This window comes from Mauremys mutica, chromosome 1 (assembly GCF_020497125.1).
Source record: "Mauremys mutica isolate MM-2020 ecotype Southern chromosome 1, ASM2049712v1, whole genome shotgun sequence".
Lineage (NCBI taxonomy): Eukaryota > Metazoa > Chordata > Testudines > Geoemydidae > Mauremys > Mauremys mutica.
The window spans coordinates 19,964,205-19,992,026 of record NC_059072.1 but is presented as its reverse complement, the minus strand read 5'-3'; the positions used below and the strand labels follow the sequence as shown (position 1 = coordinate 19,992,026).

The window sequence follows — 27,822 nt, the reverse complement described above, 5'->3', positions numbered from 1 at the left end:
CTGACATCTAATTCTTCAATGTAATTCTTCTTTAGATATTTAGAGGTGGCTAGGTACAATGTAGTCACTAGGTGGTGCTCCATAATTTGAATGGAGAGAAAATTATTAGCTACAGCACCTGTTAGTTAACAAATGAGCTCTTCTTTTTTCAGAAGTACATGGCTTTATTTCATTTTATATTTAAATCCATGCTGTGGAAATTCAGGCTGAAAGATAATATTTCAAAGATTATATAATGAGTGAATAAAAAAAATACACCAAATAACTTGGGAGGTTTTGGTCACCAGAAGATCAGAAGCTTAAAATATGTTTGAATGTGTTCAACCAACGTTGCTAGAGAATTTAGAAAGGCTGCCTGTTACGTATAGATATTCCAGCAGCAGCCCTTTGTATCTATGCAACCCTAGATAAGGGTGTTGACATTACTAACACAGAAGGCAGGTAGTGACATTTTCTAACGTCCACTTGAAGTCTCCTACTTTGCTTTAAAATGTATTTTTGTCATTTTAAAACTACTTGTTTTATATGTTGATTTAATACAACACATACTATTTAGTACTGAATGGGCTTGATTCAGTCCTGCCTTGCATCTTCCAGACATCCAGGCCATGTCGCTTCACCAGCCTGTGTGTTTTGGGGGCAGGGTTGGCTAGCTCCCTTGCACTGCTGGGACTCCACCAACTGGAATTTACAGCACTGGGGAGTAGATGACCCAGTAGATGATCAAGCCTGATATCTTTAATAGGAATTCACAAATATCAATGAATTTTATCTTCCCTTTGAGGTAGGGAGGTGTTTTAATTCCTGATGAGTTTGGGAAACTGAGGCACAGAGTTTCTGAAAGCCACCCAGTGAGTCAATGACTGAGGTGGGGTTAGAACTCCAGAATCCAATACTCAATTCACTAGTCTTCCAACCTGCCTCCCTATGCGCACTGTATTCTGTCAGGAAAATGTGCAACCCATGCACAAGGCTTTATGCAGCTCATGAGTCCCGTGTTTAGGCCAACTGGGATGTGGGTGTTGCAGATGGCCTTGTTCAGGCACACCTCTCAGCTGGGCTTCCTTTTCAGGGGTGCCACTCACTGCAATCCCAAATACTTAAATGCCACACCGCTTTGGTGTCCCTTCACTATTATGGTTGGAATTTATTTACAGCAGAAATGCAGAATCTTGGAGCTGAGGTGATCCAAAGAGTTATTTAAACTAAAATAAAGGATCCAACTGCAATTCAAATTTCTTGCGTGAGTAACATTTCTGTATCCCTAACTTTGGGTCACTGTCACATGACATGTCCCACATCTGGGCCTCAGCAGGTGTGAGATTCCACCCATAATCCTTTGGGATCTTAAACAACCTTTTCATGTTCTCTATCTATCTATCTATCTATCTACTTACTATATGTTCCATTCTATGCATCTGAAGAAGTGGGCGGTAGCCCACGAAAGCTTATGCTCAGATAAATTTGTTAGTCTCTAAGGTGCCAAAAGTGCCAAAAGTACTCCTCTTTGATTTTAAAAGCACTTCAATTCAGTTTTAAGTCTGATCACACAATGCTGCACAGGTAGTCACTAAGACCCCTATTCAGCCAAGGAGTTTAGGCCCTTTATGGCTCCTAAAACTGTTTAAATAGATAAGCTCTTACTGAAAAAGAAGGATGATCCAGTAGCTAAGGCACTAGAGTGGGACTCAGTAGACCTTAGTTCAACTCCTTGCTTCCCCCACAAATTTCTGTTGTGAGACTGGGCAAATCTTGCTTTGCTTCAGTTCCCCATCTGTAAAATGGGGCTAATAGTACTGTCTCACAGAGTATTCTGAGGTTAAGAAAAAACAGCTGTTTACGATCCATTAAAAATTGCAAGTTGCACAGACACTATAGTGATGGAGGCGATACAAGTACCTAGGATGGATAGACGTATTAGAAAGCAAATTCCTGGCTACATTAAGCGTGATCTCTGATGTCTAGTTTCTTTTTTTTATCTTCTTTCTAACTGAAGTTTAGAGCATCACTTAGAAAAAGAATGGGAAGGGGAGTTAATACAAAGTCAGTTAGAAACAGAACTGTACTTAAATACTGAAACACAAGCACTGCTTTGTATAGTACATACCTTTATTTCAGACACAGGAACGGTACTGAAAGTTGTGAGCATTACAAAGGAGAAGTGGACTGTGGAAGATTTGCAGATTTTCAGGGTAAGCATTAACAGCCACTGGGTGTTTCAACAGCATCAGAGAATAGTTTAAGGGAGTTTTAAACCTTGTGGAATTCAATCTCTGAAGCAATTCATTTCTCAGAACTAGTGCAAGTTCCCAAACATATTTTATTTTTAACATTGAGATCCTTTGGTTTTCTAAAGGTGGTTGAATCAATAATAACATGAATTTTCAAGCTCCTAGGAAACTGCTGCCAACTCTTGCAGTTTTATCATGTCTCACCAACACTGCTTGATTTTTAGTGTTTTTCCTAAAAGCCTCAGATTCTGGAGTCCTGCGATCCTCATTATCATTTTAAAAATGTTTTCAAGCCTCATGGTTGTGGAGAAAATCTTGAAAACACAAACAATCAAGTTTTAAAAAAAGAAACAAAAGCCATAAGGCAAATAAAATTAACCAAATATCTATTAATCATTTTTAAATCGATCTCGGTTTGCTTTGTTTTGGGGTGGGTTTTTTTGGAGCTTGATTCAAGGTTTAGTGTGCTTCGGGTTGGCAATGCCAGTAGAATGTCGGAGAGAGAAGAAATCCACTAAGTCAGGCCAACACCAGTGAGTTGCCCATAAATGGTATCTATATTGGGCCAAATTCTGCTCTCTATTACACTGACATAAATCCTGATTAACTCTGTTGATGGAGTGGAGTTGATTTTGATTTACACCAGTGTAATGGAGAATAGAATGTGCCTGCTGATTTATTTTTTCATTCAAGTGTTTCTCTCCTCCTTTTTGGCAGTCTCTTGCTGTTCCCTTTTTACTGTGTCCAGCTCTACTTCATTTTTCACCTTACTATTTTGTTAATGTTTTCCTTTCTGCCCACCATCTGCCCTTTTTTCATGGACTCTCTCCTAAGGGCAGTTCAAGCCCAAGAACAGTGGGGTCATACTCAAACTTTCCAACCCAAAATGATCAAGTGGGTTTGAAATCAGACATAATGAGTTCACACAGCACTAGTACGGACTCTGTAAAACTGATATTACTGAGTTAATCTCTCAATGTGCCTTTTGATACATCATCTATAGGATGAGAATCCTAAAGGCTCTCAATGTCCTCTTTCCAGTGCAATGAACACCAATTATAAATATTTCTTTGAAAATACCAAGATTGCTCGACTGTCTGCCAAGTAATCAGGAGTTTCAGTATGTACACCAGTTTGCTGCATTCTTATAACATAACGTCAAGGGCAAACATGGCATATCATATTTAACACTAAAAGGGTTGGAGTTTGCTCAGCAGACAGTCCTCTATTTTATAAATGTTACCACTACATATTTTTAATACAGAAAATTGAAGAGGAGAGAGCAGCTACAAACCATTTATTATTCTTAAAGCCACATCAGCACTAAACAATAGGCTTAGATGTTGCATTATTTGATAGAGCATAAATAATATACCAGGACCATCCTGTTCTTACTACAGTCATTGGCACAACATCCACTGACTTCACTAGAGGTAAAATTCACCTTTGGTGCAGAGGAGTAAAGTGCATCCCTTCCGTCCCATTTAAGCCTTTAGAATAGTTTTTAAGTGAAGTTTTTAGATTTGGTGCTGGCCCTCTGTGCAGGGTGAATTACAATCTTCCTGGATAAAAGTCATCTACTCGCAAGTAGCAGAGAATATTTGCTGGCGGTCATAATTTCTGATCTTTTTTTCACATCTGCGTAAACCAATTACATTGATCTGTAGTTTTATTGATTTTGTTGTTAGGCAGGTGTTAAGATATGTCATCTTTTCTATTAAAGACAGAAGCAAATGTCAATGAACAGGTACACTGACATTCACTCATTAATTTTTCAGCATCCATCATTTATCTCAACTATGGAGATGTCCTTGAAGCAGGTAATTCACACACTTGTTTAATTCACATGAATAGTTTGGTATTTTGAGCATTTAGCTTGTTGCTTTGCTGGTGACATCTGTTGCTTATTGGCCAAACTTTCAAAGGCTGCCACTTAAGCTGCATCTGGAAAGTATAGTGTGAACTAGTTTGCCTGGAAAATTGACATTTGCTCGCAAATAGTAGTTTGTATGCACAAACTGGTAATTACTCATGGATACAAATCCTTAGTCATATGGATGTGGGATTTGTGAATTAAGTTAATACACATATATTTTCCAGACACAACAAAAATTGGACTCTGTATAATCTATCAATTCAATGAGACATTATTATTATTTTATTATTGGTTATAGTATCGCTATTACAAGCAGCACCACTAGGGATCCCAAATAGGGATCAAGGCCCCACAGTGCCAGGCATTGTATGCACACATAGTAAGAGGCAGTCCCCAAGCTATGAGCTTAGAGTCTAACTACACAAGTCACAAAAGGTGGGAGAAAGGAAGTATTATTATTCCCCATTTTACATGCCGAACTGAGGCACAGAGTGGTATAGTTATTTGCCTAAGGTCATCCAGATATCCCGAATTCCAGGTCAGTGTCATAGATTAAAGTCAGAAGGGACCACCAAACCATCTAGTCTGACCTCCTGCGTGTTACAGGCCATCTACCAAACCATCTAGTCTGACCTCCTGTATGTTACAGGCCACCAACACCACCCAGGACCTGCACACTAAACCCAATAACTGAAATTAGAACCAAGTATTACAGCCCACAAGAAACTGAACTGTTATGTGCTACAGCAGAGAGTAGGTGAGAGACCGAAGTGCACAGTACCTGAGGTCTCTGCAATGGCAGGGAAATGATTAGGTGAGCTATACCCAGGTAATCCTAGCAAGTGACCTGCACCCACATGCTGCAGAGAAAGACAAAAAGCCCCAAGGTCACTGCCAATCTGACCTGGGGGAAAATTTCTTTGCGACCTCACATGTGACAGTTAGTTAGACTCTTTGAGCAAGAATCAGCCAGCCAAGCACCTGAGAGAGAGAATGTTCAATGTCACCTCAGAGCCCTGGATCACCTTATCCAATATCCCATCTCCAGCCAGGGCCATCCCTGATGCTTCAGTGGAAGGCGATAAATACTTTGGAGGGGAAAAAATCCCTTCCTGACCTGTGCAGGTGACCATCTGAAACCCTGAAGCATAAGCTTTTAGGAACATAAGACATAAACCAGAAATGAGCCCCACAGCTGTTGAGCTTAACATCAAGATCTATATTCCTCTATCAAATTATTAGTAAAATTACTTTTGCTGTGGGGGATTGCTGCTCATTTTTTATACTGTAAATTCATGCCAACATCCTACCAGTGTTTTAGATCCTTGTCCTTCCAGTTCCATAGCCCCTTTCCACCATCATGTCATCTGCAATGGATGGAGACTGTCCAGTGCACACAGTGCTCTGAGAAACATTTTACAATGAATGTGAAATTCTCTCCCGTTCAATACAATCTGGGCCAAGAATGAAAGATTGCGAGGGAGGTAGCGAGAAAGAGAACATTTAAAATAATTGCTTGAAGAATGCTTCTAATTCATTCGCTTTGCCTGATTTGCAGCAACAATTGTACATTGGTTCCAAAGATGGATTGGTTCAGCTCTCCCTGCACAGATGTCACACGTATGGGAAGGCTTGTGCAGACTGCTGCCTTGCCAGAGAACCATACTGCGCTTGGGATGGAAACTTGTGTTCCAGATATGCACCAACTTCTAAAAGGTAAGAATATGTATAGAGTTCCTATGGAAAATCCACCCACTCATATACCCTACATTAAGGGCTTCAGAGGTTCCCACTGAGTTTCTAGGCCAGCAAAAACAAATTGCACTTTTTCAGCATGCTGTTTAGGTAAATTGTAGATATAACTTTGTCCATGTTTTGGTGGGAGTGCTATGAAAACAGTGCAGCACTTTAATATGAATAGCGATAACTGTGCTAGGGTGTCTAACGTAACAAGATCACGATACTTATTGTTATGCTACGTGCTTTAAGATACCAAGTTATGATATCTAGATTGTGTCTGGCTCTGCATGAGTGTGCAAAAGAGGGAAGTGATTCAAGGAGTCTCCTGTACTTGTGCCTCTGCATGGGACCCAGGCACAATCACAATGGGGTGTGTGACTCTCACATGATACCCCTGGGTGGGTCATCAGCAGGAGGAACTGAAAGGATGAGCTGCTGCTGTCTGAGCTAAAAGACACAGGTCTCATGGCTCAAGTGCTTTAGGGTTTACAAACCTCTATCCATGGACTAGTGAAGAACAGAGAGCCATAGTGTGGGTATAGGTTACACAAGTGCTTTGCTGCGCTAATACCAGCTGCAGCACCAGCCTCCCAAACAGGGGCGGCTCTATGTATTTTGCCGCCCCAAGCATGGCAGTCAGGCAGCTTTCGGCGGCGCACCTGCGGGAGGTCTGCTAGTCCCGTGTCTTCGGCGTACCTGCCGCTGAATTGCCGCCGAAACCACGGGACTGGCGGACCTCCTGCAGAAACGCTGCCAAAGGCAGCCTGACTGCCACCCTCACGGCAACTGGCAGGCCGCCGCCTGTGGCTTTCCGCCCCAGGCACGCACTTGGTGTGCTGGTGCCTGGAGCCGCCCCTGCTCCCAAAAGTGAAAGGACCACGGGAGCCATATCTGAACTCTCCCTGAGCCAGATGGAGGGATTTCATGCTGTACTCTAGAAGGATAATAGAGTTACTGAGTTGGCACTAGCTCCCCCTACTAGCATTCTGACTGGATCAGCTAGAATTTCTCTGGTCATGCCACTATTCCAAGGCTTTTCCTCAGCCTTCTCTTCCACTCCTTCGATAAAACTGTCCTGTGGGCAGTCCTCATAATTCGTGCTCATGGGGTTTAACTGATTGTCACATGCGAGGTTGCAAAGGCATTTTTTCCCAGGTCAGATTGCTGGCAGTTCCAAAAAATTGAAACAAAATTTAGTTTGAATCAGAATATTATAAAATATTCTCCCCCACCCTCCCAAACGAAAGATTTCTTGGCTGCAACTGCATTGTTTTGGCATATAACAATTCATCTGAAAAATATTGCCCAGCTCTGCTTACAATAAAGGCCCATGGTTGCTGTCTGTGATGAGAGTTTTGCTTCTTTAAGGATTGCAGTACTGGGCCTAAATGATGAAATGAGCTATTGTAGTTAATGAGTTGCGGGTTATTGTATCATTCACTGCGCAACCATGTACATTCTCCCCTAAGCCAAAGTGAACTAGAATAAATTCAGAGAAATGTAAATGAAAAGAGAAATATAAAAGCTAAGATTCAATGGACAAGTTATGCCCCATGGGGTGGCTGAAGGCTGCAATGCTTTCTTTCCACTGCATGCGGAGACAGAGAATGAGGGCTCATTTATTTATAGAGCTCCCTGGCTTGGTGGATAGGTCAAAGCTTTGTGGGTGTGAGGCTCCAGAAGAAAGGATTGGTGTTTTGCTTTGTGCATCTTCCATAGGTCAGTTACTTGCATATTTTCCTTTAGCTCGGTCTAGCAACCTGGCACACTGTGCTCCCGGCATATTTAAGTCTCTTCTCCAAATAGACACATCAGCATCAGGAGCCAGCTCTTCCACTTAGACATTGCTGTGCTTTGCACTTGTAAGGTCCTATTGCCATCTCTGATGCTGGCTCGTAGTGTGTCCTCGAGGAAGTCACTTTGCCTCTCTATGCCTCAGTTTCCCCATCTGAAGAATGAAAATAATTAGATTTATCCTCTTGAGATCTATGGATGAGAGTTCTTAGGAGCTAAGTATTATCAATATTATCTGAATTCCAGCAATTATGCAACAAACCTTGATGCCAACTCTGCCCACATATCTACACCAGCAACACCATCACAGGACCTAACCAGATCAGCCACACCATCACCGGTTCATTCACCTGCACGTCCACCAATGTAATATATGCCATCATATGCCAGCAATGCCCCTCTGCTATGTACACAAATCAGACATTAGGAATGGCAATATACAAAAACCTGTAGGAGAACACTTCAACCTCCCTGGCCACACAATAGCAGATCTTAAGGTGGCCATCCTGCAGCAAAAAAACTTTAGGACCAGACTTCAAAGAGAAACTGCTGTGCTCCAGTTCATCTGCAAATTTGACACCATCAGCTCAGGATTAAACAAAGACTGTGAATGGCTTGCCAATTACAGAACCAGTTTCTCCTCCCTTGGTTTTCACACCTCAACTGCTAGAACAGGGCCTCATCCTCCCTGATTGATCTAACCTCGTTATCTCTAGCTTGCTTCTTGCTTGCTTGTATATACCTGCCCCTGGAAATTTCCACCACTTGCATCCAAAGAAGTGGGTATTCACTCACGAAAGCTCATGCTGCAAAACGTCTGTTAGTCTATAAGGTGCCACAGGATTCTTTGCTGCTACAGCAGAACCAGACTAACATGGCTACCCCTCTGATACTTATCAATATTATTTTAATGAAACCTAAAAACAGTCACAGAGAGGTTAAGTAATTCACCTAAAGATCACTAAGCAAGTTAAATGGTGGAACTGGGAAAAGAATCCAGGAATCTTGACTCCCAATCCCCTGCTCTGTTGATCTCTACATAAAGTTCCCCAAACCGTACTCCGTAGCTGCTGTTCTCAACACTGTTCCATCTGAAGCAGCACCTACGCTTTTCCAGCATTGCTTGTTTTAGAAAATTCAGTAGTTGACATTACACAGTGCTGGCCTTGAATTGCGTCAGGAATGTGGTCTGTTGAAACTCGTAGGTTTACATGATGTAGGGTGTTGAGGGTTCTGATGGTTTCCAAGATGATCTGGCCCACCAGATCACAACATCTGTTCTGCCTTTGGATCTGGCAGAGCATCTATAGCTGATTTGGAAGCTGTCTGCCACTAGATTGCCCTCACCCTCTTCTAGGCAGATCAGTCTCCCCACAGTGATTTTCTTAAATCACCGGCCTGTCTCTTTGTGCCATTTGTACAAATCTCTCTGTGCCAGATGCCACTTGAGAGCGAGGCTGGATTTACTTAGGGCTGCAATTGCCAACGATAGGGCAGGAGTGCTGCGGTCCCACATCTGCCGAGCTCCTCTGCATTTTGTTACTGAATTCCAGCAATTATGCCTCAAGTGTTACACATTTTAATGCTCTTGTTATAGGCGAGCCAGGAGGCAAGATGTTAAATATGGACACCCAATCGCTCAGTGCTGGGATATGGAAGAAAGTAAGTATTTGCGCCTCTCCCTCCAACAAGATGTGTACGGTCAGTGTGTCTGTCTGTTTACTATGCTCTTTGGAACTAGGCCTCTGGAGATATCTGGGCAGCTAATGCCCAGGCAGTTAGAATCCCGAATTCTCTCCATTCAGCCCTCATCCAGCAGTTAGACTCACTGAGCCATGGGAACTTAAAAGAAGTAAATGGCGAAAACAACTCCCCCCCATGCACACACACTCCATGCGAGAGAGACACCAGCAGAAACCCACATGAGGGGAGAAATAAGGCAGTAGATATGAATACCCCATACCCCACTGTGAGTGAGATGCCAGGACCTCGGCTCCTTTGCAGAGTATCTGGAGAGAAATCCAAGTAAGAAAATCTCTGAGGAAGCAGGAAATGCTCCTTCTTCCTCCCCTAATACATACACACACACTTGACAAAAGTCCCAACCCCTGTTCCAGCTGCCAAACCCTCCAGTTCCCCCTCCCTGTAGCTACTTAAACACTCCCCCTATTAACATGAGCCTTCCCCTTCCCTCAACAAGAAATCCCCCTCTCCCAGCTGCCAAACAGTCTGGCTCACTCCCTTGGCAACTGCTGCAGTTCACTTACAGAGTGTACTGTCAATGCTAAATCCTGCGGTTACGCTGCAATTTCTGTGGCAGCATAAAATAAATGAAAAGCTTTCAAAACTGAAGTTTGAGTTAGTCTGGGGTTTTTACATTCAATTATTAAAATGAACAGCCCAGTCACAACTAGAGAGGTAAAAGGTTAAACGGTTAACCAGTTAGCATTAGGCTTACTGTTAACAGACCTTAACCGTTAACCCCGGCGGCCCTGCGTCACCGGGAAGGACCCCAGCCCTGGCTGTGTGGGGCCGGCAGGAGCAACCCTGGTTGAGTCAGGCCAGCCGGCCAGTGGGACCACAGCCTTGGCTGCACCTTGCTGGTCGGGCTGGCGGAACCACAGCTCTGGCTGGGCTGGCAGGACCCCAGGTGAGCTGGAGCCGCCCCAGCCCCGGACACGCTGACTGTGCTGCTAGCCGGAGGGATCCTAGCCCCCGCTATGCCAGGCTGGCCACAGCGACCTCGGTTAATTGTGAACCCGTTAAATGATATAATTGTAATTGTTTAACCGGTTAACTTTATTAGCCATTTTTTACCTCCCTAATCACAACAGTATTGATAGTATTGCCGAATTTAACTTTTGACCTAGTAGAAGCTGCTCCCTTTGATCAATCTCCAATAATTTTCATGTCACTGTGGTGCTGGAAGCCTGCTGCAGAACTCAGCATATTTTGCAGCAAAATTTAGGGTTGTCTGTCATGAGATCAAAGACCAGTCTGTTGCACATATATACTGCAGGGATCATTAAAAGGTCAGGGTGAAATCCCGGTTCCATTGAAGTTAACGGCCAAACTCCCATTGATTTCAAAGGGGCTGGGATTGCACTCTCACGATTCACCCCACAATTACTACATAGTGGTATCTGAGATATGCCACAGAGCTTAGGGTTACTGTAGGGATGCCATCCCGACTGCTGCAGTCAGGTATCTCTTTGTAGAGAAATGGTTATTGAAGTTACTGTCTTTGATGAACAAATACAAAATTACTTAGATGTTTCACTAATATGAACTCAATCCTGAGCCCTAATATGGTGGCAAAAATGGAATGTCTGGCTAGCTTTAGCAGCTAGGTGGGTATTTCCCCTGGTGCTGTAAAACAGGTTCAGATGACCTTGTGCAACCCCACTTCCAGCCCCTGGCAGATTAATAATAATAAGTATTAATAATAGATAATAATTATATGATGATAGCATCTACAAACCCCAATTGCAACAGGGCCCCTATTGCGCTAGACACTGCACCAACAGAGTACAAAAGGCAATCCTTGCTCTGAAGATCTTGCAATCCAAATAAACAAGACAGATAAAGGCCAGGAGGGGAAACAACAGCACAGAGAGGTGGATTGACTTTTTCAAGGTCATTGGCAGAGCCAAGAGAAGAAGCCAAGTCTCCTTACTTCTAGTTCAGTGCCCTATCTGGAACACACCGAGCTTCAGCAGTAACTGCCTAGTAGATGGCCACTAAAAGGGAGTTATTTCAGATAGCCTTGAGGCTGCTCTAAAGTATGCAGGGTGCTAAAGCGGTCCCTGGTGGCTCTCAGAATTGATGGAACTACAACCAGCACTTATGGCTACCCCACCTCTACTCTGCTCAGTCTCCACTGGGTGCTCAAAGAATGGAGCAGAGGAAAATGCAGGTAAAATATTGAATTCACCAGCAGTGGCTGTATCTCTTTAAACGTAAGTAAGTCAGTGGTACAGATTTTATTAAGTGCTCTAAAAACAGTTGCACTGGAGGAAAGTTAGTAGCCGCCTCTAAATCCTAGCTGTTAGATTTTAAGCTAAAAGTTAAGTTTCCTTTGTCTTTTTTTTATAATTCACTTGCTCCTATAGCATCTGTTCTGAATCAGTCTATTTTATCATTGCTTTAAAAATCAGGTCAGGGTTAATCTTTGGTACCATGTTTGCTTTCCAGGCATTAGTCATGAAACTGCTGATGAAAAGGTGATTTTTGGCATTGAATTTAATTCAACTTTTTTGGAATACATTCCTAAGTCCCAGCAAGCCTCGATTAGGTGGTATATTCAACGCTCTGGAGAAGAACATCAAGAAGAGGTAAGTTATAGGCATCAAGGCAAGCTTCCTCAGTGGAGAATTCAGCTGAGTATTCGAAGGCAGGAGTTATTGGGATTAGTAGATGTTTTCCTTTTCCTTGCTTCACCTTAGGGATCACATAGCATTCTGGTATCACTATTTAGGGCATAAAGAGGGTGGGAGAGAGGCCATTTGCACTGTACTACAGGCAGACTTATTTTATTTATTCTGATTTATAAACTCATTCAAAAAAAAAGGGGGAGGGAGAGAGCGAGCGAGAGAGAGAGAACCTAACCTTTGCTCTAAGCACTCCTGGGTGCATTTTAAAAAGACAGACTACTCCAGTAACACCCTTTCCCCCAATTAACACATGGAATAACTCAGCAGCCAAAAACATATTCAGAATTTTCTGCTCTCTATAAGTTTACATACCACCCTCATCACGCTAGTATCTGAGAACCTTAGTTCCTGGGGGAGTTAATTGCACAGGCTAGGACCAGCACCCGAGATGTTTCCTGCCTTACAATCTTTATAATTTCCCATGGAAATTTCACAGCTAGTGAAAAACAAATGGGCATTAGAGCATGTCCTGAAGGTCAACACATTGGGACTGGTTTGGACTGACTTTCAAACCTAAGGACCCCTCACAGAGCATGCCTTTTGCCCTCCTACAAGCCATTTTCCATCTCAGGCCACTCCCTACCACCTGTGTAGTCATCACAACTGTGATGGTAGTGAAAAGGGGGAGATAAGCTGGTCGAAGGCTTTAGATGAGCTTTATTGTTCAATGTTCATCCCACTCTTTAGTTTGTTATGCCTTTGGATCCGAACCAGATTGAGTTGTTTTTTTTTCAAGCTCAAGCAGAGTTTAAATATCAGAGTCCTACAGGAACTATTAAATATGCACCCTGGTTTATGGCTCGGCCTTCCATTGATTGTGGGCTCTAGCAACTTTCCCATTGACTGTGATGGCAAGATTTCTCTCTTTCTTTCTAAGGGACAAGAAATTCCAGCTGTGGCTGATTTTTGTGAGGTTATAGCCCTGTAGCAGGTTGCAGAGGACCCTGAGCACCATCTGGGCTCTTTGGGGAAAGTCGCCATGTTGGAGGCCACATGAGGACTATGATGCCAGTAGTGGCCATGGAGAGTAGTGATGGGTGCTAACCTTGGGAGTCAGATAATCTATTTTATGTGCAAGTAGCTCAGGCTGCAGCTGCTTTTCCACCACATGAGCAGGAGGAACAGGACTGTCTGCAGGCCCTGGCTTTGGGGTACTTTTGTTGTACCAATCCCTACACACTCAAGCGTGGCAAAGTGAACTTCACCATTGAGCATGAGCACATAACAAATGTATTTATATATCTAGCATGTCTCATGCCCCAGGCTTAAAGCCTTAGGTAAAGGTTGTGACAAGTTCCCTGGGGTGCAACCTGGAACTGGGGTATCGCTGAGCCTGTCTGACCAACCTGGGCTCCTTCTCACACTGTGATGCTGTGACAAGCTGCAAAGTCCTGCACTCACACAGCCATCCACAGGCAGGGACACACTCAGCTGAGTTACTTGAATGCCTTTGCCATCCACTCATGAACCAACAATACAGAGGCTCCAGCCAGTGCCCCCCGGTGCCCCAGCCTAGAACCTCAGAGCTGTACTGTCTTGCCCTGGTCAGAAGCGTGACCAGTGTAATCTTATTACCCAGTCTGCCCCTCCCTCAGTGTGGAGAGGACATGCACAAGCCCTTGGTCCTGAGTAGATTTCCCTTGCACTTCAAGCAACACACTGTTTTAGGTAAAAAATATAAAACAGATTTATTAACTACAGAAAGATTTTAAGTGAATGTAAGTACAGATCAAAGTTGGTTATCTAAGAAATAACAGGTAAAAAAGCAATCTGAGTTTCATAAACTAGACAGGATTTAAATCAAGCAGTGTCTCGCCATGATGGTATAGTTCCTTTGTATACTAGTTAGGATTCTCCTTTCCAGCCTGGGACCACCTCCCCAGTTCAGTCTTTGTTTTCTAGACATGTTTCCAGGTGTTGAGATGTGGGGGGAGTGAAGCCAAATGATGATCATAGAATCATAGATTATTAGGGTTGGAAGGGACCTCAGGAGATCATCTAATCCAACCTGCTGCTCAAAGCAGGACCAATCCCCAAATCGCCCCCTCAAGGATTGAATTCACAACCCTGGGGGCTTGGCTACACTTGCAAGTTGCAGCGCTGGTAGAGGCTTTCCAGCGCTGCAATTAGTAACTGTCCACACCTGCAAGGCACATCCAGCGCTGCAACTCCCTGGCTGCAGCGCTGGCTGTACACCTGGCCAGGTTGGGGTGTAGCGATTGCAGCGCTGGTGATCCAGCGCTGCTCATCAAGTGTGGACACACACCAGCGCTTTTATTGGCCTCCAGGGAATAAGGAGATATCCCAGAATGCTTTAAACTAAATTACTCCCTTTGTTTTGTTATGCAGCCTCTCTTTGTTTTGTTGTGAACCTCCGGAGCTCCCCATTTCTACCGGAGCTGCTTATCAGCTCCTGTTTGCTGTGATCAATCTGTGAACAATCAAATGAGATCCTCCTCCCTGTTGTGAATGAGCTCTGTGGAGCTCCTCCGTTGCTGCTGCTATCTAAAAAACAAACACAGCTCCTGTTTGCTGTGATCATCTGTACCTGGCTGTAAACAATCAAATGAGAGGCAGGCAGGGAAACAGCGGGGAGTCGTGTTGCCTGCATGCTGTTTGCAATTAAGAGTTAAGACTAAGGGGTCGGAAAAATGTTCTGATTTTTCAAGTCAGGAAGCTAACACACAGTGTTGGCTCCAAAAATCCACTCTCTCTTTCCCCCCGCTCCCTGTCACACTAGACCCCACTCCACCCCCCTCTTTTGAAAAGCACGTTGCGGCCACTTGAATCCTGGGATAGCTGCCCATAATGCATCACTCCCAACAGCGCTGGAAATGCTGCAAATGTGGCCACACACCAGCGCTGGTAGCTGTGAGTGTGGCCACACACCAGCGCTGCTCCTACACAGCTGGATGACCAGCGCTGCAAACTACCAGCGCTGCAAACTGTAAGTGTAGCCAAGCCCTGGGTTTAGCAAGCCAATGCTCAAACCACTGAGCTATGCTTGCTGGAAAGATCCTTTGCTATGATGTGAGTCAAGCAGCCTCCATTGTGTACGTGTTGTCTCTGGGAGGTTTCCATTATATACAATTCCTGGGGTAATCCTTGTGAGTGTGTGTATTCCCCTTAATGGGCCATCATCAGTTTCTGGCTGCCCCATTATTGTACCTGAAAGGCCAGTTGTGGGTGTTTCCAACTTCACAACATATTTCAGTAACACACACAGCAAAATTTCATAACTTCATAACTTCAATGGCAGCACATGCAATCCAACAGGATATTAATGTTCAACAGATTAAGGGTTTTAGAATGATACCTCACCAGGCATACTTTGCACAAAACATAACATAATCATATGGGAGTGCCAGAGTGTTGCTTTGGGGTGCAGAGTGTCACAAAGGTATAGTGATTTATTGTGTCTTTGACATCCATCAATACTTGAAAAATTATATTGTATTCTGATCAGCAGGCCTGCTGTTATGTCTTGAGAATGGCCAAAGAATACCAACAGTCACAGGTGGCTAAACTGAGAACTGTGCTGTGCATGGCTTGGAAGACCTATATTTATCACTCTGGAAATATTGAAATTCTTGCCCTAATTGTTTTATTTTTGACTCTCTTGTGCAAGAAGTTGTATTCCTTACCTCACCAGTGGCCCTCTTCAGAAAAGCACTTAAGTATATGATTACATCCAACCCAATTTATGAAAACAATTGAGCAATTATTTAAGTCCCATTCTTTTCAAAGGGATTTATGCACATGCTTAACTGTGGTCCAGAACAGAGAACTGGAACTGGGGCTTAGATGAGCCACAGTCATTATAAAAACAACCTTTTACCTCTGTAATACCTAACCAAGGTTCTCAAAAAAATTTACAAACATTCATTAATCAAATATTACATCTGAAGAGGGTTTATTTCATAATGATAACGTTTAACACTTCTTAGATATGAAAGTGCTTTGCAAAGTTGGTTAAGCATTATCATCTTCATTTTTCATTTTGGGAAACTGAGATACAACAGGGTCGGTGGGTTACTAATGTCCATGGCTGTAGTTCAGGGGTTGGCAACCTCTGGCACGCGGCTCGCCAGGGTAAGCACCCTGGTGGGCCGGGCCAGTTTGTTTACCTGCCGCGTCCGCAGGTTCGGCCGATGGTGGTTCCCACTGGCTGCGGTTTGCTGCCCCAGGCCAATGGGGGCTGCAGGAAGTGACGCGGGCCGAGGGATGTGCTGGCCACTGGTTCCCGCCGCCCCCATTGGCCTGGAGCGGTGAACCGCGGCCAGTGAGAGCCGCGATTGGCCGAACCCTCCGGACGTGGCAGGTAAACAAACTGGCCCGGCCCGCCAGGGTGCTTACCCTGGCGAGCCGCATGCCAGAGGTTGCCGACCCCTGCTGTACCTAAATCAGGAATTGAAACTCCTGGGTCTCTGTCTGATGCTTTAACAAAACTAGTTTTCCTCCCTGGATTTTGTTCAACCCAGTTTGGAAAAACTCAGATTTTGTTAGAAATCAAAGACTCAATCGGTGCAACTGATGGAGGGCAAAACAAAGATGTCTTTAAAGGACCTTTCCATCTCACCTGTTCTTGGAGCTGGCTTAAGGCCAAACTGGCCTTTGGTTACATGAGAACAGGCTAAGGGCTGGGCAAACTTTCACCAACTTGTAATAGCCCCAAATAGCCAATATGCCAGAATGCTCTGGCCCCACTCCCTAAACCAGGCCATGAGAACAGGTAGTGTAGAGTGAGCCATATAAGTTTTATGCCACCCAGGGACTCCCCTACACGAAAGGATTCCACAGCTGGTTCAAAAAAGCAAACAGGATGTTAGGAATCATTAAAAAGGGGATAGAGAATAAGACTGAGAATATATTACTGCCCTTATATAAATCCATGGTACGCCCACATCTCGAATACTGTGTACAGATGTGGTCTCCTCACCTCAAAAAAGATATACTGGCACTAGAAAAGGTTCAGAAAAGTGCAACAAAAATTATTAGCGGTTTGGAGAGGGTCCCATATGAGGAAAGATTAAAGAGGCTAAGACTCTTCAGCTTGGAAAAGAGGAGACTAAGGGGGGATATGATAGAGGTATATAAAATCATGAGTGATGTGGAGAAAGTGGATAAGGAAAAGTTATTTATTTATTCCCATAATACAAGAACTAGGAGTCACCAAATGAAATTAATAGGCAGCAGGTTTAAAACAAATAATAGGAAGTTCTTCTTCACGCAGCGCAAAATGACCTTGTGGAACTCCTTACTTGAGGAGCTTGTGAAGACTAGAACTATAACAGGGTTTAAAAGAGAACTGGATAAATTCATGGTGGTGAAGTCCATAAATGGCTATTAGCCAGGATGGGTAAGGAATGGTGTCCCTAGCCTCTGTTTGTCAGATGAATGGCAGGAGAGAGATCACTGGATCATTGCCTGTTAGGTTCACTCCCTCTGGGGCACCTGGCATTGGCCACTGTCAGTAGACAAATAGTGGGCTAGATGGACCTTTGGTCTGACCCGGTACGGCCGTTCTCTTAAAAAATAAAGCCAAGGATCTGGCATGAAAGGCATAAGGGGCTGTGTGCATAAGTTTTATGGCACTTGCATCTCTAATATGCACCCAGCACACATTTGCAGCCTTTCAAGGCAATGTTTACTAGGCTCGCACTATGTAAACAATCTGACATGTTTATATGAGAAAAATCAAGTTTTGATAAAATGCCACATTAACCATTGGGCACATGTAAGAAGAAACTCTCCAGATTGTTTTTCTGTGTTATGAATGTTAACTACAAGCAAAGAGTTTCTTATCACATGCTGCCACTATATCCATAGGAGTATACACATGATGTTTTCTCTTGATAAAATAGATGCTGGAGCTCATGCTCTGGATTTTTTTTCTTATACTTTTTCCCCCACCAAAGTCCCCAGCCAGAGTCCTTTTTTACTTACAAGATCATAGCAATTAGAGATGGAATAGACCTATTAGCTCATCTCCATCCTTGCCGGAGAATGCTTGTTCCTATGCTCCATCTGCTAGTATTTTGACCCAGTCTAGTTTTTCTTATCATAAGCAATGGGGCAACCATTTTTTCCCTTTTCAAAATCATCCTGATGGTGCATTTCAATACAAAACAAAACAAAAAAACTTTCTTTCTTTTAGAGAAACAGGGTGGGTGAGGAAATAGCTTTTATTGAACCAACTTCTGTTGGCGAGAGCTCTGTATAAGCTTGAAAGCTTGTCTCGAACCAACTGAAGTTGGTCCAGTAAAAGATATTACCTCATCCACCTTGTCTTGCTAATATCCTGGGACCAATACAACTACAATGCTGTTCTTTCTTTTGTTACTTTTAAAGATAAAGAAAAAATTAATAAAGCTGCATTTTCAAATTGGGTACCTAAAGTAAGGTCTGTAAATTCATGTGTAGCCACCTAAATAAATCAGCCCGATTTTAAGAGATGCTGAGCATTCACTACTCCTGTTGGTGTTTGGCATCTCTGAACCACAGGCTCTTTTTATTGAGATGGTCTAGCTTTGGGCACCCATGTTTGAAAATTGTCCCTCAGTGTTGGATACCACAAGGATGGCCTCTATAGAAAATCCAAAGATAGAGAGATATTAAGTTGAGGGGTTTTAATGCACTTTACTTTGACTAAACCACCATATGTAACAGAAATAAGGTAGTTGTATTTAACATGTAGCCTGATCTTTGCTCAGTCAATATCTTACCATAACTTTTCCCATTACAGTTCTATATTCTGCTCTCTCTTCCTGCATTATATTTCTCTAATAACACTGTATGTTATTGTAGTGCATGTCTTAAAGGTATAACTTATTGTGATGACGATACCATGCTTTGCGAATGACTCAGTGCACCTGGAACTTAAGTTACAGACTTTTAGTTACAGTGGTGTAGCTGGAATGTTTCAGCAGATCTTTAAACCTCACTTTACAAATAGATGGTTACGCTTTGTCCATGACATGCAATACAGCTTCCTGAGGGGAGAGAAAGGGCAAAATCCAGACTAGATTGGGAGCCTTTGGCCCAGCAGGATGTCTCCTGCATTTCACCTTTAAGGTCATGGTTCAGAATCCTACTTCCAGTCAGAATGGCCTATGGGAGGGGACAGGATCTCCTGTGGTACAGGAGCTGTCACCAGGTCATTCTGCTGCCAGGGAGAGTGCGTTTCCCTGCGGTTTGGTGGGTCATGAGTCAATTATCTGGTGCTTTTGTATTTAGTGTTGCTCACGCAATTGATCATGTTTATTCCCATATTTGGAAGGTTAGTCACTGACTGGTGGGAGAACATTTTTGTGACTTGGATTAATAAAAAAGCCTGTACATCATTTGTTCGTAAAGCTTTAATGTGCTGAATTTCCTGCAGCTTAAGCTCAGCTGTTTGTTTATTCCTTTTTAAATTCCTATGTGTTGTGTTATGTACATAATAGGTGTGAGGGCCAGAAAAAGCAAACCCAGTGTTCCCTGCAAAGCTATTAACATTGGCCTCCTATGGTTTTTAAAAATATTCAGCCAGCCTGACCCAGAGTCTCCTGTGGCTGCAGGTTTGCCAGGTTGTCATGTCCCTTTCCATGGGACATAGAAAGCCATATGTTTTGAAATGACAGCCTATTCATTGATATGGTTTAACTCTTTGCAGGTGCGGGTGATGGAAGATAACCCACTGGGGAGCCTCAGCATATTTCAGCTTCTTCACCAGCAGCTCACTCTTTCCCATTGTTCCACCCCATGTTCGCTGGCTGATGTTAGCCATGGATTGGGCTAGCCAGCCTGGTTGGTAATCCTCTTTGAAAGGTACGTGTTTGGTAGGACACTGAACTCTATTGCTGTGGTCACCATATTGGAGACAGGGAGGCATTTTTTCCCATGGTCCATTTTACACTGGTTGGAGGGATTGGGCTTCAGTTGCATCTGGCAGTGATCACTGTTTTGTGGTGCTGATATTTTTGGTGGTGAATTGGTGCGTGAGGCATTGGTCTCTGTTGGTTTAGTCAGTGGCTGATGATCTTTGTGTGATTACAGCCTATTTAATCTGGCCACACCTTCATGGGCATGAGTTTCTGGCGGTGATTGTAAATAGATTCTGTGACTATTCAACCCCAAACCCAAGAGTTAGATGAAAGCAGAATGGAGAAAAGGGCTAAGTTTGGCAGAGAATTGCAGTTATGGGCATAGACCTTATTATCGAGTAAAGATTTAAGAATACGCCATCCTGTATCAGGCCCGATTCTTTGAGAAGCGAATTTTGTCTTGGGGGCCCAGTGAATGGTGATTAGTGGGAACTCTGGGCCAGACTGAAATACACATTGCCCGGCAGGGATGGAATGTCATAGTAGGTAATTATTGACTAATTTGCTGTTGAATTTAATTAAAGGTGCAGCCAATTTGCTTTTTACCATAAGTTAGTGGTGTGGTGTGCTTTCTTGGGGAAATCTCCTGGTGTTGATAGCAGGGTCAACTTACTCTTTAAAGGTTTGAACTGTTTCATTTTGTTGACCAATGATTCTTTCACACTTCTATTTTACTTAAACCAATTGGGTGGTGGTGGTGGGTTGTTGTTGCTGTTTGTTTGTTTTTTAATTCCTTGAAGTCCTTAAATCAGACCATTATTTTTCCACAATTTCCAAGAAAAAAATTATATCCTGAGCTGAGATATACCATGTGGAAATTCAGGGAGATTGATTTGATTTGGGTAAACGTAGGGTGGGAGTTTAAAAATTACCCTTCCAATGGGAAGTTAGCTTCAACCTTGCTAACTGATGTCTCTCCATACATAATGACATTATGTCCCATAAACCGAAGAAGAGCTCTGTGTAAGCTCAAAAGCTTGTTTCTCTGGGCAGGTCTACACTACGGGGGAAAATCGATATAAGATACGCAACTTCAGCTACGTGAATAACGTAGCTGAAGTCGAAGAATCTTATATCGATTTACCTACCGTCCTCACGGCGCGGGATCGATGTCCGCGGCTCTCATGTCGACTCCGCTACCGCCGTTCGGGTTGGTGGAGTTACGGAGTCAACAGGAGTCTAGATGAGACGTGATATATCGATCCCCGAGAAATCGATTGCTACCCGCCGATATGGCGGGTAGTGAAGACGTACCCTTACACTAACAGAAGTTGGTCCAATAAAAGATATCTCACCCACCTTGTCTCTCTGTTATGTCCCCAACACAGTCTTCATTTTTCCTTTAGATTTTTAAGTATAAATAGATGTTGTAAAAAAGAGTTTGAATTCAATTATTATTTTTCTCAATATAACAGTAACAACATGGCACATAATAAAAAGATCCACCTTGCTCAATGGAATGATGATATAGGCCACTGATAATGAAGACCAAGGAGAATTCTCAGTAAACGCTCCTTATTTTTGTTTCTTCCACCCTTTCTTTGTTCAGTGGTAACACTTAACCCATGGTTAGCTCAGCTTTACCTCTAGTGCTTTTTCACATGTTGATTAATGAGGGAAGGCAGACTTTGAACCCGCTATCTTCTCACAGACAGGTGCAACGTTTTAACTGTGAAAGAGTTGACGTGAATTATTTGTAATGAGGGAGCCATCTAAACACACCATTTATAAAGGACAAAAGATGGTGACCTAACCTGATGCCATGCCACTTTTGAATCCTTAGTTGTTTTCCATCTGACTGTTTCAAGATTTGCCATGCTTATGGCAATGTGTGTTTTCCCTCATTGCTAAATTTAAGCTGTAAAAATCAAGCAATTAATATAAATGAACCTCTTATTCCTTTGTCAGGCATCTTCTGTATCTGTGCTCTACACATTTTATTTAATATTTTATATCAAGGATCAAAAACGATTTAAAAGTTGCTGAAATAATATACAGAATGCTGTCCAACTCTGCTACCTTGTCATTGAGAAGATATAGCATGCACACTGCAACCTATTTGCAAGCTGAATCAAAGCAACTACATGACACCAGAAAAGTTACATGGACAAATGTTGATAACTGCTTAATTTCTGTGGCTCACAATATTGGCTCTGATTCAAGAAAACACTTAATCATATGTTCAGCTTAAAATACCTGCTTAAAGTTAATCACATTATTGAATTGGAATCTCTGGTCTTCTGAATTACTAAAAAAAAAACCTTGTTATAGCTCCAGCAGAATTATTGGTTATGATATGCTGAAAAAATATGAAACCACGTATGACAGAAAGAAAATGACATCTCCTACGTAACCAGGCTTTTCACTATACTCCAAATTTAATAAAACATGTTTTACGTCTGCAGGTCAGGAACTAAAGAACAAATTAAGCATTCAAGTGAAAGGTTAAAGATCTACTACCAAGTAATGAAATGCCAGGTGTTTATGAAACTCCAGAGTCCTGTGGGGGAAAAAGTAGAGAGAAAAGTCAGGAAGAGTTCTGAACCTATGGGTAAAACAACATAAACAGGATACCAAAAAAGAGAAGTGGGAGGGAAAACAATAATGAAGTGTGGCTCAATATGTGTGAAATCAGAGCCATAATTTCATCCTGTCAGAGAATAAGAAAGGAATGAACAATGAAGACACAGAAAAGGAGGGAGTGACAGTCACCATAAATCAATAATCAACATGTAAATGGGATGTTGAATAAGAACCTTATTAATGAAAAGTAGAGATGGATTAGGATTAAGAGACACAACCACTTTAGCGATGTTAGCCTGTGGTGTGGGCTCCCAAGGGGAGTGATGGGAACCTCAATGTTAGCACATTTATAACTATACTGTGTCAAACTGCATATGAAGGCTACTGTATTACAAATAACGCATGGTAATAATTAGTACAGAGATGGACTAAGTGACCAAACAGCTATTTTCCAATTCTAGATTCTTCAAGATCCTCCATAGCTCTGTCCTTCCTCTTACCTGACAACAGGCTGAGCTCCACTGTGATTCCTTTGAACCAGTGTACAGCCAGCTTAAACAGCCAGCTGGAGATTCCCTTACCGTAGGAGGTCTGACGTGTAGCCAATGTATGATGACCAGATAGCAAGTGTGAAAAATCGGGACACTTTTTTGCGTGGAGCTATAATTGCATATATAAGATAAAATCCCTAATATTGGGATGGTCCTGATAATATCAGGATATCTGGTTACCCAAAGCCAATGTAGCTGGTGCTCTGCCTCCAGAATCAGAGATGTGGCCAGCACAAGCTGTACTCTGGTGATCCCCAGCTGACAGCCAGCTCTTCAGAGGACATTGCAGCTGGGACATCATGTAGAACAGCCCTCAATCTGCTCAAAACTATGGGGCCAGGGAGCCACAGGATACCTCTTTGAAACTCCCTTACCTGGGCTCAGCAGTGGTTCGAGCCTCTTGTCTCTTATTGCGTCATCTCTTCTGCTCCACCAGCGACACCAGACTTTTTGCCTTGGTCATCAACTTTACCCACAGCCCTCTTTGCACTTTCTTGCACACTAGTCTCTACTCCTGGCATGAGCTGCTTGAGCTGCTATGAAAAGACACCACCTTCAACTCATTCAAGCCCCTTTTTAAGATCCACCTTTGCCATTATGCCTACATGAAATTAACCAGGTTAAGACATGTTTTCCCAGAATTATTTAAAAACCTTTCCTCATACTGCCATGCCCATGCTGATTAAATGCATAATCTTGGCCTTCTAAGCACTTTGGAGAAGGCATTCTGTTTTCTTTCTTTTTGGAAGGCACTTAATAATACATCTTTGGGTGACCTTAGAAATAATCATAGGAAAAAGTGAGGGAACCCTTACCCTTAAAATAGGCCTTTTCAAAAACTTAAAAGATCTCCTTTACATTCTATCTTTACAGGATACTGAATGTTGTGGTATCACTTGACACAATATAATGCCATGTCTAGGTGAAATTTTCAAGAAAGCTCACTCGGTCTAATTCTACTCCTGTTGAAATCCATATGGGTTCTAATGGCAACAGAGTAAAGGCCAATGCTGAGCAGTTTTGAAAATCCCACCCTATATTTCTCTGTCTTCCTCAGCTATCTAGCAGATATCCATGTCAATGTTTCTTAATTGGTGGGTCACAACCCTTACGGGGGAAGAAAGGGGGGATCATAAAAGGCAATTGGGGAGATGGGGGAGGTTTGTGAAGCACTGAAAATTTTATTATAATCTAAACCAAAGAAAATCTCTCTCCACCATTGCCCACACAGCCTTACTCTTCAGGGACAAGTATTGTCTCTCAACAGCGTGAAACACACACACACAAATAAATGATATTGGCTTATCTTTGTTATCACTGATACATTTTTATTGTTACTTTACAGTAAGCGCAAGGGGTTTGCAAAAATTTTTTACTTCAAATAAGGGGATGCCAACCTGAAAAGGTTGGGAAAACTGCCCTATGTGATAGAATCTAGCGAGGAAAAAGACTTATAGAATTACCCCCGCTATTGCAGGACTGTTAGCTGCTGTAAATGTATTTGTATTTTGACCATGACTAATTTAGTTTAACTCAGATAAACTTTGGGGTTGTATAGTGCCTGGTATCCAAAGATCACAAAACACTTGCCAGACACTTATTAAATAAGCCTGACTTCCCCCTTATGATGCAGTAAGTATTATTGTCGCCAATTTATGAATAAGGAAACTGAGCTGCCTTGCCTCAGGCCATATTGTGTGTCCATGACAGAACCAAACAGAACCCACCAGTAAACCCCAGCTGAGCCGCGTTCCGTTCAGTAGACCACCCCGCCTTTCTAGTAGCTGACGTGTGCTCTCTGAGTGGGTCATCAATGGCACACAGGCAGCTGCACATATCTGGCTGAAGAGTGCTTCAGCTAGTATGGTAGCAAGCCAGGCAAGCAGAACTTATATATATATTTAGGGATGAAGAATTGCTTACAGATTTTTCACATAAAAACAGTGTGTAGTCTACCCACTGTGAATACCATTACTTTACTCATCTTTATGCTTCCCTGATCTTCATCCTCTGAAATATGCTGGAAGGGCAGATGTATAGTCTGGGACGTTTTCCAGATTTCTTTCTTTCTTTTTTTTTTCCCAGTGATGCACTCAGCACAATAGTGAATTAAACAGGATCCTTGTGTATTATAACAATGCCACCAGTGGTGCTGAAGATGTGCTTAATGTGCATGCTGCATTGTGAGCTAATCAAACTGAACCACAATCCCTTCGCTGTTGTTCTCCCCTGCAGCCTCTGTGTGGCAGCAGAACACTGCACACTTTGTGAAGTGCCAGCTTCCTTTTCGAACATCAGCGCTACAGAGGGAATGTACCCTGGGGTATGGAATTAGAGCAAGGGATTGGGAATCAGAGCTTTACTCACAGCTCTGCCACTGAGTCTTTGTGTGACCTTCGGCAAATCACTTAGCATCCGTGTTTGTCCATCTGCAAGGGTCCTAACATACCAATGCCTCAGAGAGGGATTGTGAGACTTAATTAATTTTGTAAAACACTTGTAGGTTACCAGATTTGCAAAGTAGCTGGCAGCATGGATGGCTATGTTTCCCTCAGGTACCAACTGCATTGAGCTAGCACCCCAGTGGCTAACATGTCATATTGTGCTAGATATAGCAAGTATTTCCACAGCCTTCACAATCTCAAGTACAATTCCACAAATGCTGCAGTGAATAGGGTACATAATGCACAGAAATTCAGCCTTAGCTTTACATTTCTGTTTTTTCTAGGTTTTCTCATTCACAGATCCTGAACCCTACATGATAAAAAAATTGCACTGGGTTTTAGCTCCCTGAATCTTATTGGCGTTTTTCTGCTCTCACTTACAATGGTGTAAATGAAGAGTAACTACACTGAAGTTAAGAGAGTGTTGTAAACTAGTGTCAGATCAGAATGAGACTAATTGACTTAATTGTTATTACTATTGATTTATTATTTGTATTGCGGTAGTGGCTAGGCACCCCAGTCGTGGACCAGGACCCCATTGTGCTACGTGTTGTACAAACAGAATAAAATGAAAGCCCCTGCCCCAAACAGCTTGCAGTCTAATGGGATTTGTCCAGCTAACTATCCCACTCTTGCTTTGAGAAAGTAGGCTACCGTACCGTTGTTTTGGTCTGTTTCGTGTTATTATTCCTTGGTGACTCTATCCTCTCAGACTATATGTACCTTTAACTAATGCATGCTGATGAGACTATAACTATCAATTGAATAGTAGAACTCTGAAATTCAAATGGTTCCATACGCATCTGTTTATCTAAGGTACTTATATGCCAGTGACGTAGAGGTAAAAGGCTGCATATCTCATTGTCAGTCCCTGAGCCAACCGTCCCCTCTGTCTCCTCTACTCCCCACCTAACACGTACTTAAATTTTATTTTTCCTGTGCTTTTAATGCATTGTTTTCTGCTGTGTCCAATCTCACAGCTGAAGGCTGATGAGAGAATCATCAAAACGGAATACGGGCTGCTGATCCGCAGCCTGCAGAGAAAGGACACAGGGGCATATTACTGCAAAGCACAAGAGCACATGTTCATTCACACCACTGTGAAGTTAAATTTGAACGTCATAGAGAACGGGCACATGGAAAGCACTCAGAAAACAGAGGACAAAGACAGATGGATGAAAGATTTGCTTACTGAGTCGCGGCTGAGGTACAAGGATTACATCCAACTCGTCAGCAGCCCCAGTTTCAGCCTGGATGAGTATTGTGAACAGATGTGGCACCGAGAGAAGCGGCGGCAGCGGAACAAAGGTGGGGCAAAATGGAAGCACATGCAGAAGATGAAGAAAAAGCGAAATCGAAGGCACCATGAACCTGTCAGCAGCCCACATGCCAGGCCTACATCTACGTAGCTTTTATATTCTATTTAAAGAAAGGACGTTTAACATGCAAAAATACTGTGTTCTGTTTTGTGCATCCTTCCGATTAATTAATATTTCTTCATACTGAGATTAGATAATGCACAGTCATTATTGGTCTGTACAGGACTGCACTGTAATACTGGAATACTTTAGCAAATGGCAAGTTCCTTATTTGAGCATCACACTCAAGGCAATAATTCCAAATCTGGGTTTTTTTCCCCAGAAATTCAGATTTTTTAGTTAACACTTAGATCGCAAGAAGCGGATTCATGAACATGTGGGTGTTTCACAGCTTCCCTAGCATAATTTTTATATGAGACTTAAAGTCTGTGTTATAGTGCATTATTAATCATTCCACCCCAGAGATGGCTGCAGTTCAGGGATATGTGCATGTATTTGTAAAAGTGCTTTGGGATCTTGTAAGGATGGGAGGTGCCATATAGATACAGGCCATTTTGTGACAGGTCTGCAAAACTATACTAAATTACCCATTGGGCATATATTTAGGTACATGGGTGGCATTTGCTGGCACATAGAAGCAAAGCAAAAAAATCAAATTAAATATCAGCTTAAGAGTAACGCTTGTTTTCCCCATAAAAAATGTAATCACATTTTAACAGGAGGAAATGTAGAGCTTTATTCATTAGAGCATAAGCAGCCTCTAGTTTGCAGTCCATCTGCTGAAATGAAATGTTGACTCAAATTGATGCTGCCAGCAAGATACTCAAGAGTAAATGTCCTAAGCAGCGCGTGGGAGGTATGTGCACAAACCCTATTAACAAATAATGGGATTTCTGCCTTCACCTCTATTGTCTCACTGAAGATTTTACCCTGAATGTCTCCACTCACCTCTACAACTCTAACCCCTGGCTGGCTTCATTTTCTGGAGTATGGTTAGTTTGTTGTAGAAAAAAAGAGGAGTGGAGAACACACACGCACAAAAACCC

At 42.7% G+C, this 27,822-nt stretch overlaps 1 protein-coding gene across 1 annotated transcript; it reads left to right on the top strand.

Annotated features, from left to right (window-relative positions):
• Positions 1–2,064: 2,064 nt before the first annotated feature.
• Positions 2,065–26,866, top strand: LOC123346293 (semaphorin-3D-like). Its single transcript, XM_044983630.1, has 6 exons — positions 2,065–2,192; positions 4,010–4,051; positions 5,666–5,823; positions 9,239–9,303; positions 11,836–11,975; positions 26,438–26,866. The coding sequence occupies exons 2-6, from the start codon at positions 4,031–4,033 to the stop codon at positions 26,864–26,866; spliced, it is 813 nt and encodes a 270-aa protein (XP_044839565.1). The 5' UTR covers positions 2,065–2,192; positions 4,010–4,030.
• The last annotated feature ends 956 nt before the right edge of the window (positions 26,867–27,822 follow it).

What these genes read in the sequence shown, in the direction of transcription:
- LOC123346293 (XM_044983630.1), top strand. Translation starts at nt 4,031, where the DNA reads ATGGAGATGTCCTTGAAGCAG. An exon ending in TGGAGATGTCCTTGAAGCAG is followed by an intron (nt 4,052 to 5,665) that starts GTAATTCACACA and finishes CCTGATTTGCAG; the next exon opens with CAACAATTGTACATTGGTTC. An exon ending in GTGCTGGGATATGGAAGAAA is followed by an intron (nt 9,304 to 11,835) that starts GTAAGTATTTGC and finishes TTTGCTTTCCAG; the next exon opens with GCATTAGTCATGAAACTGCT.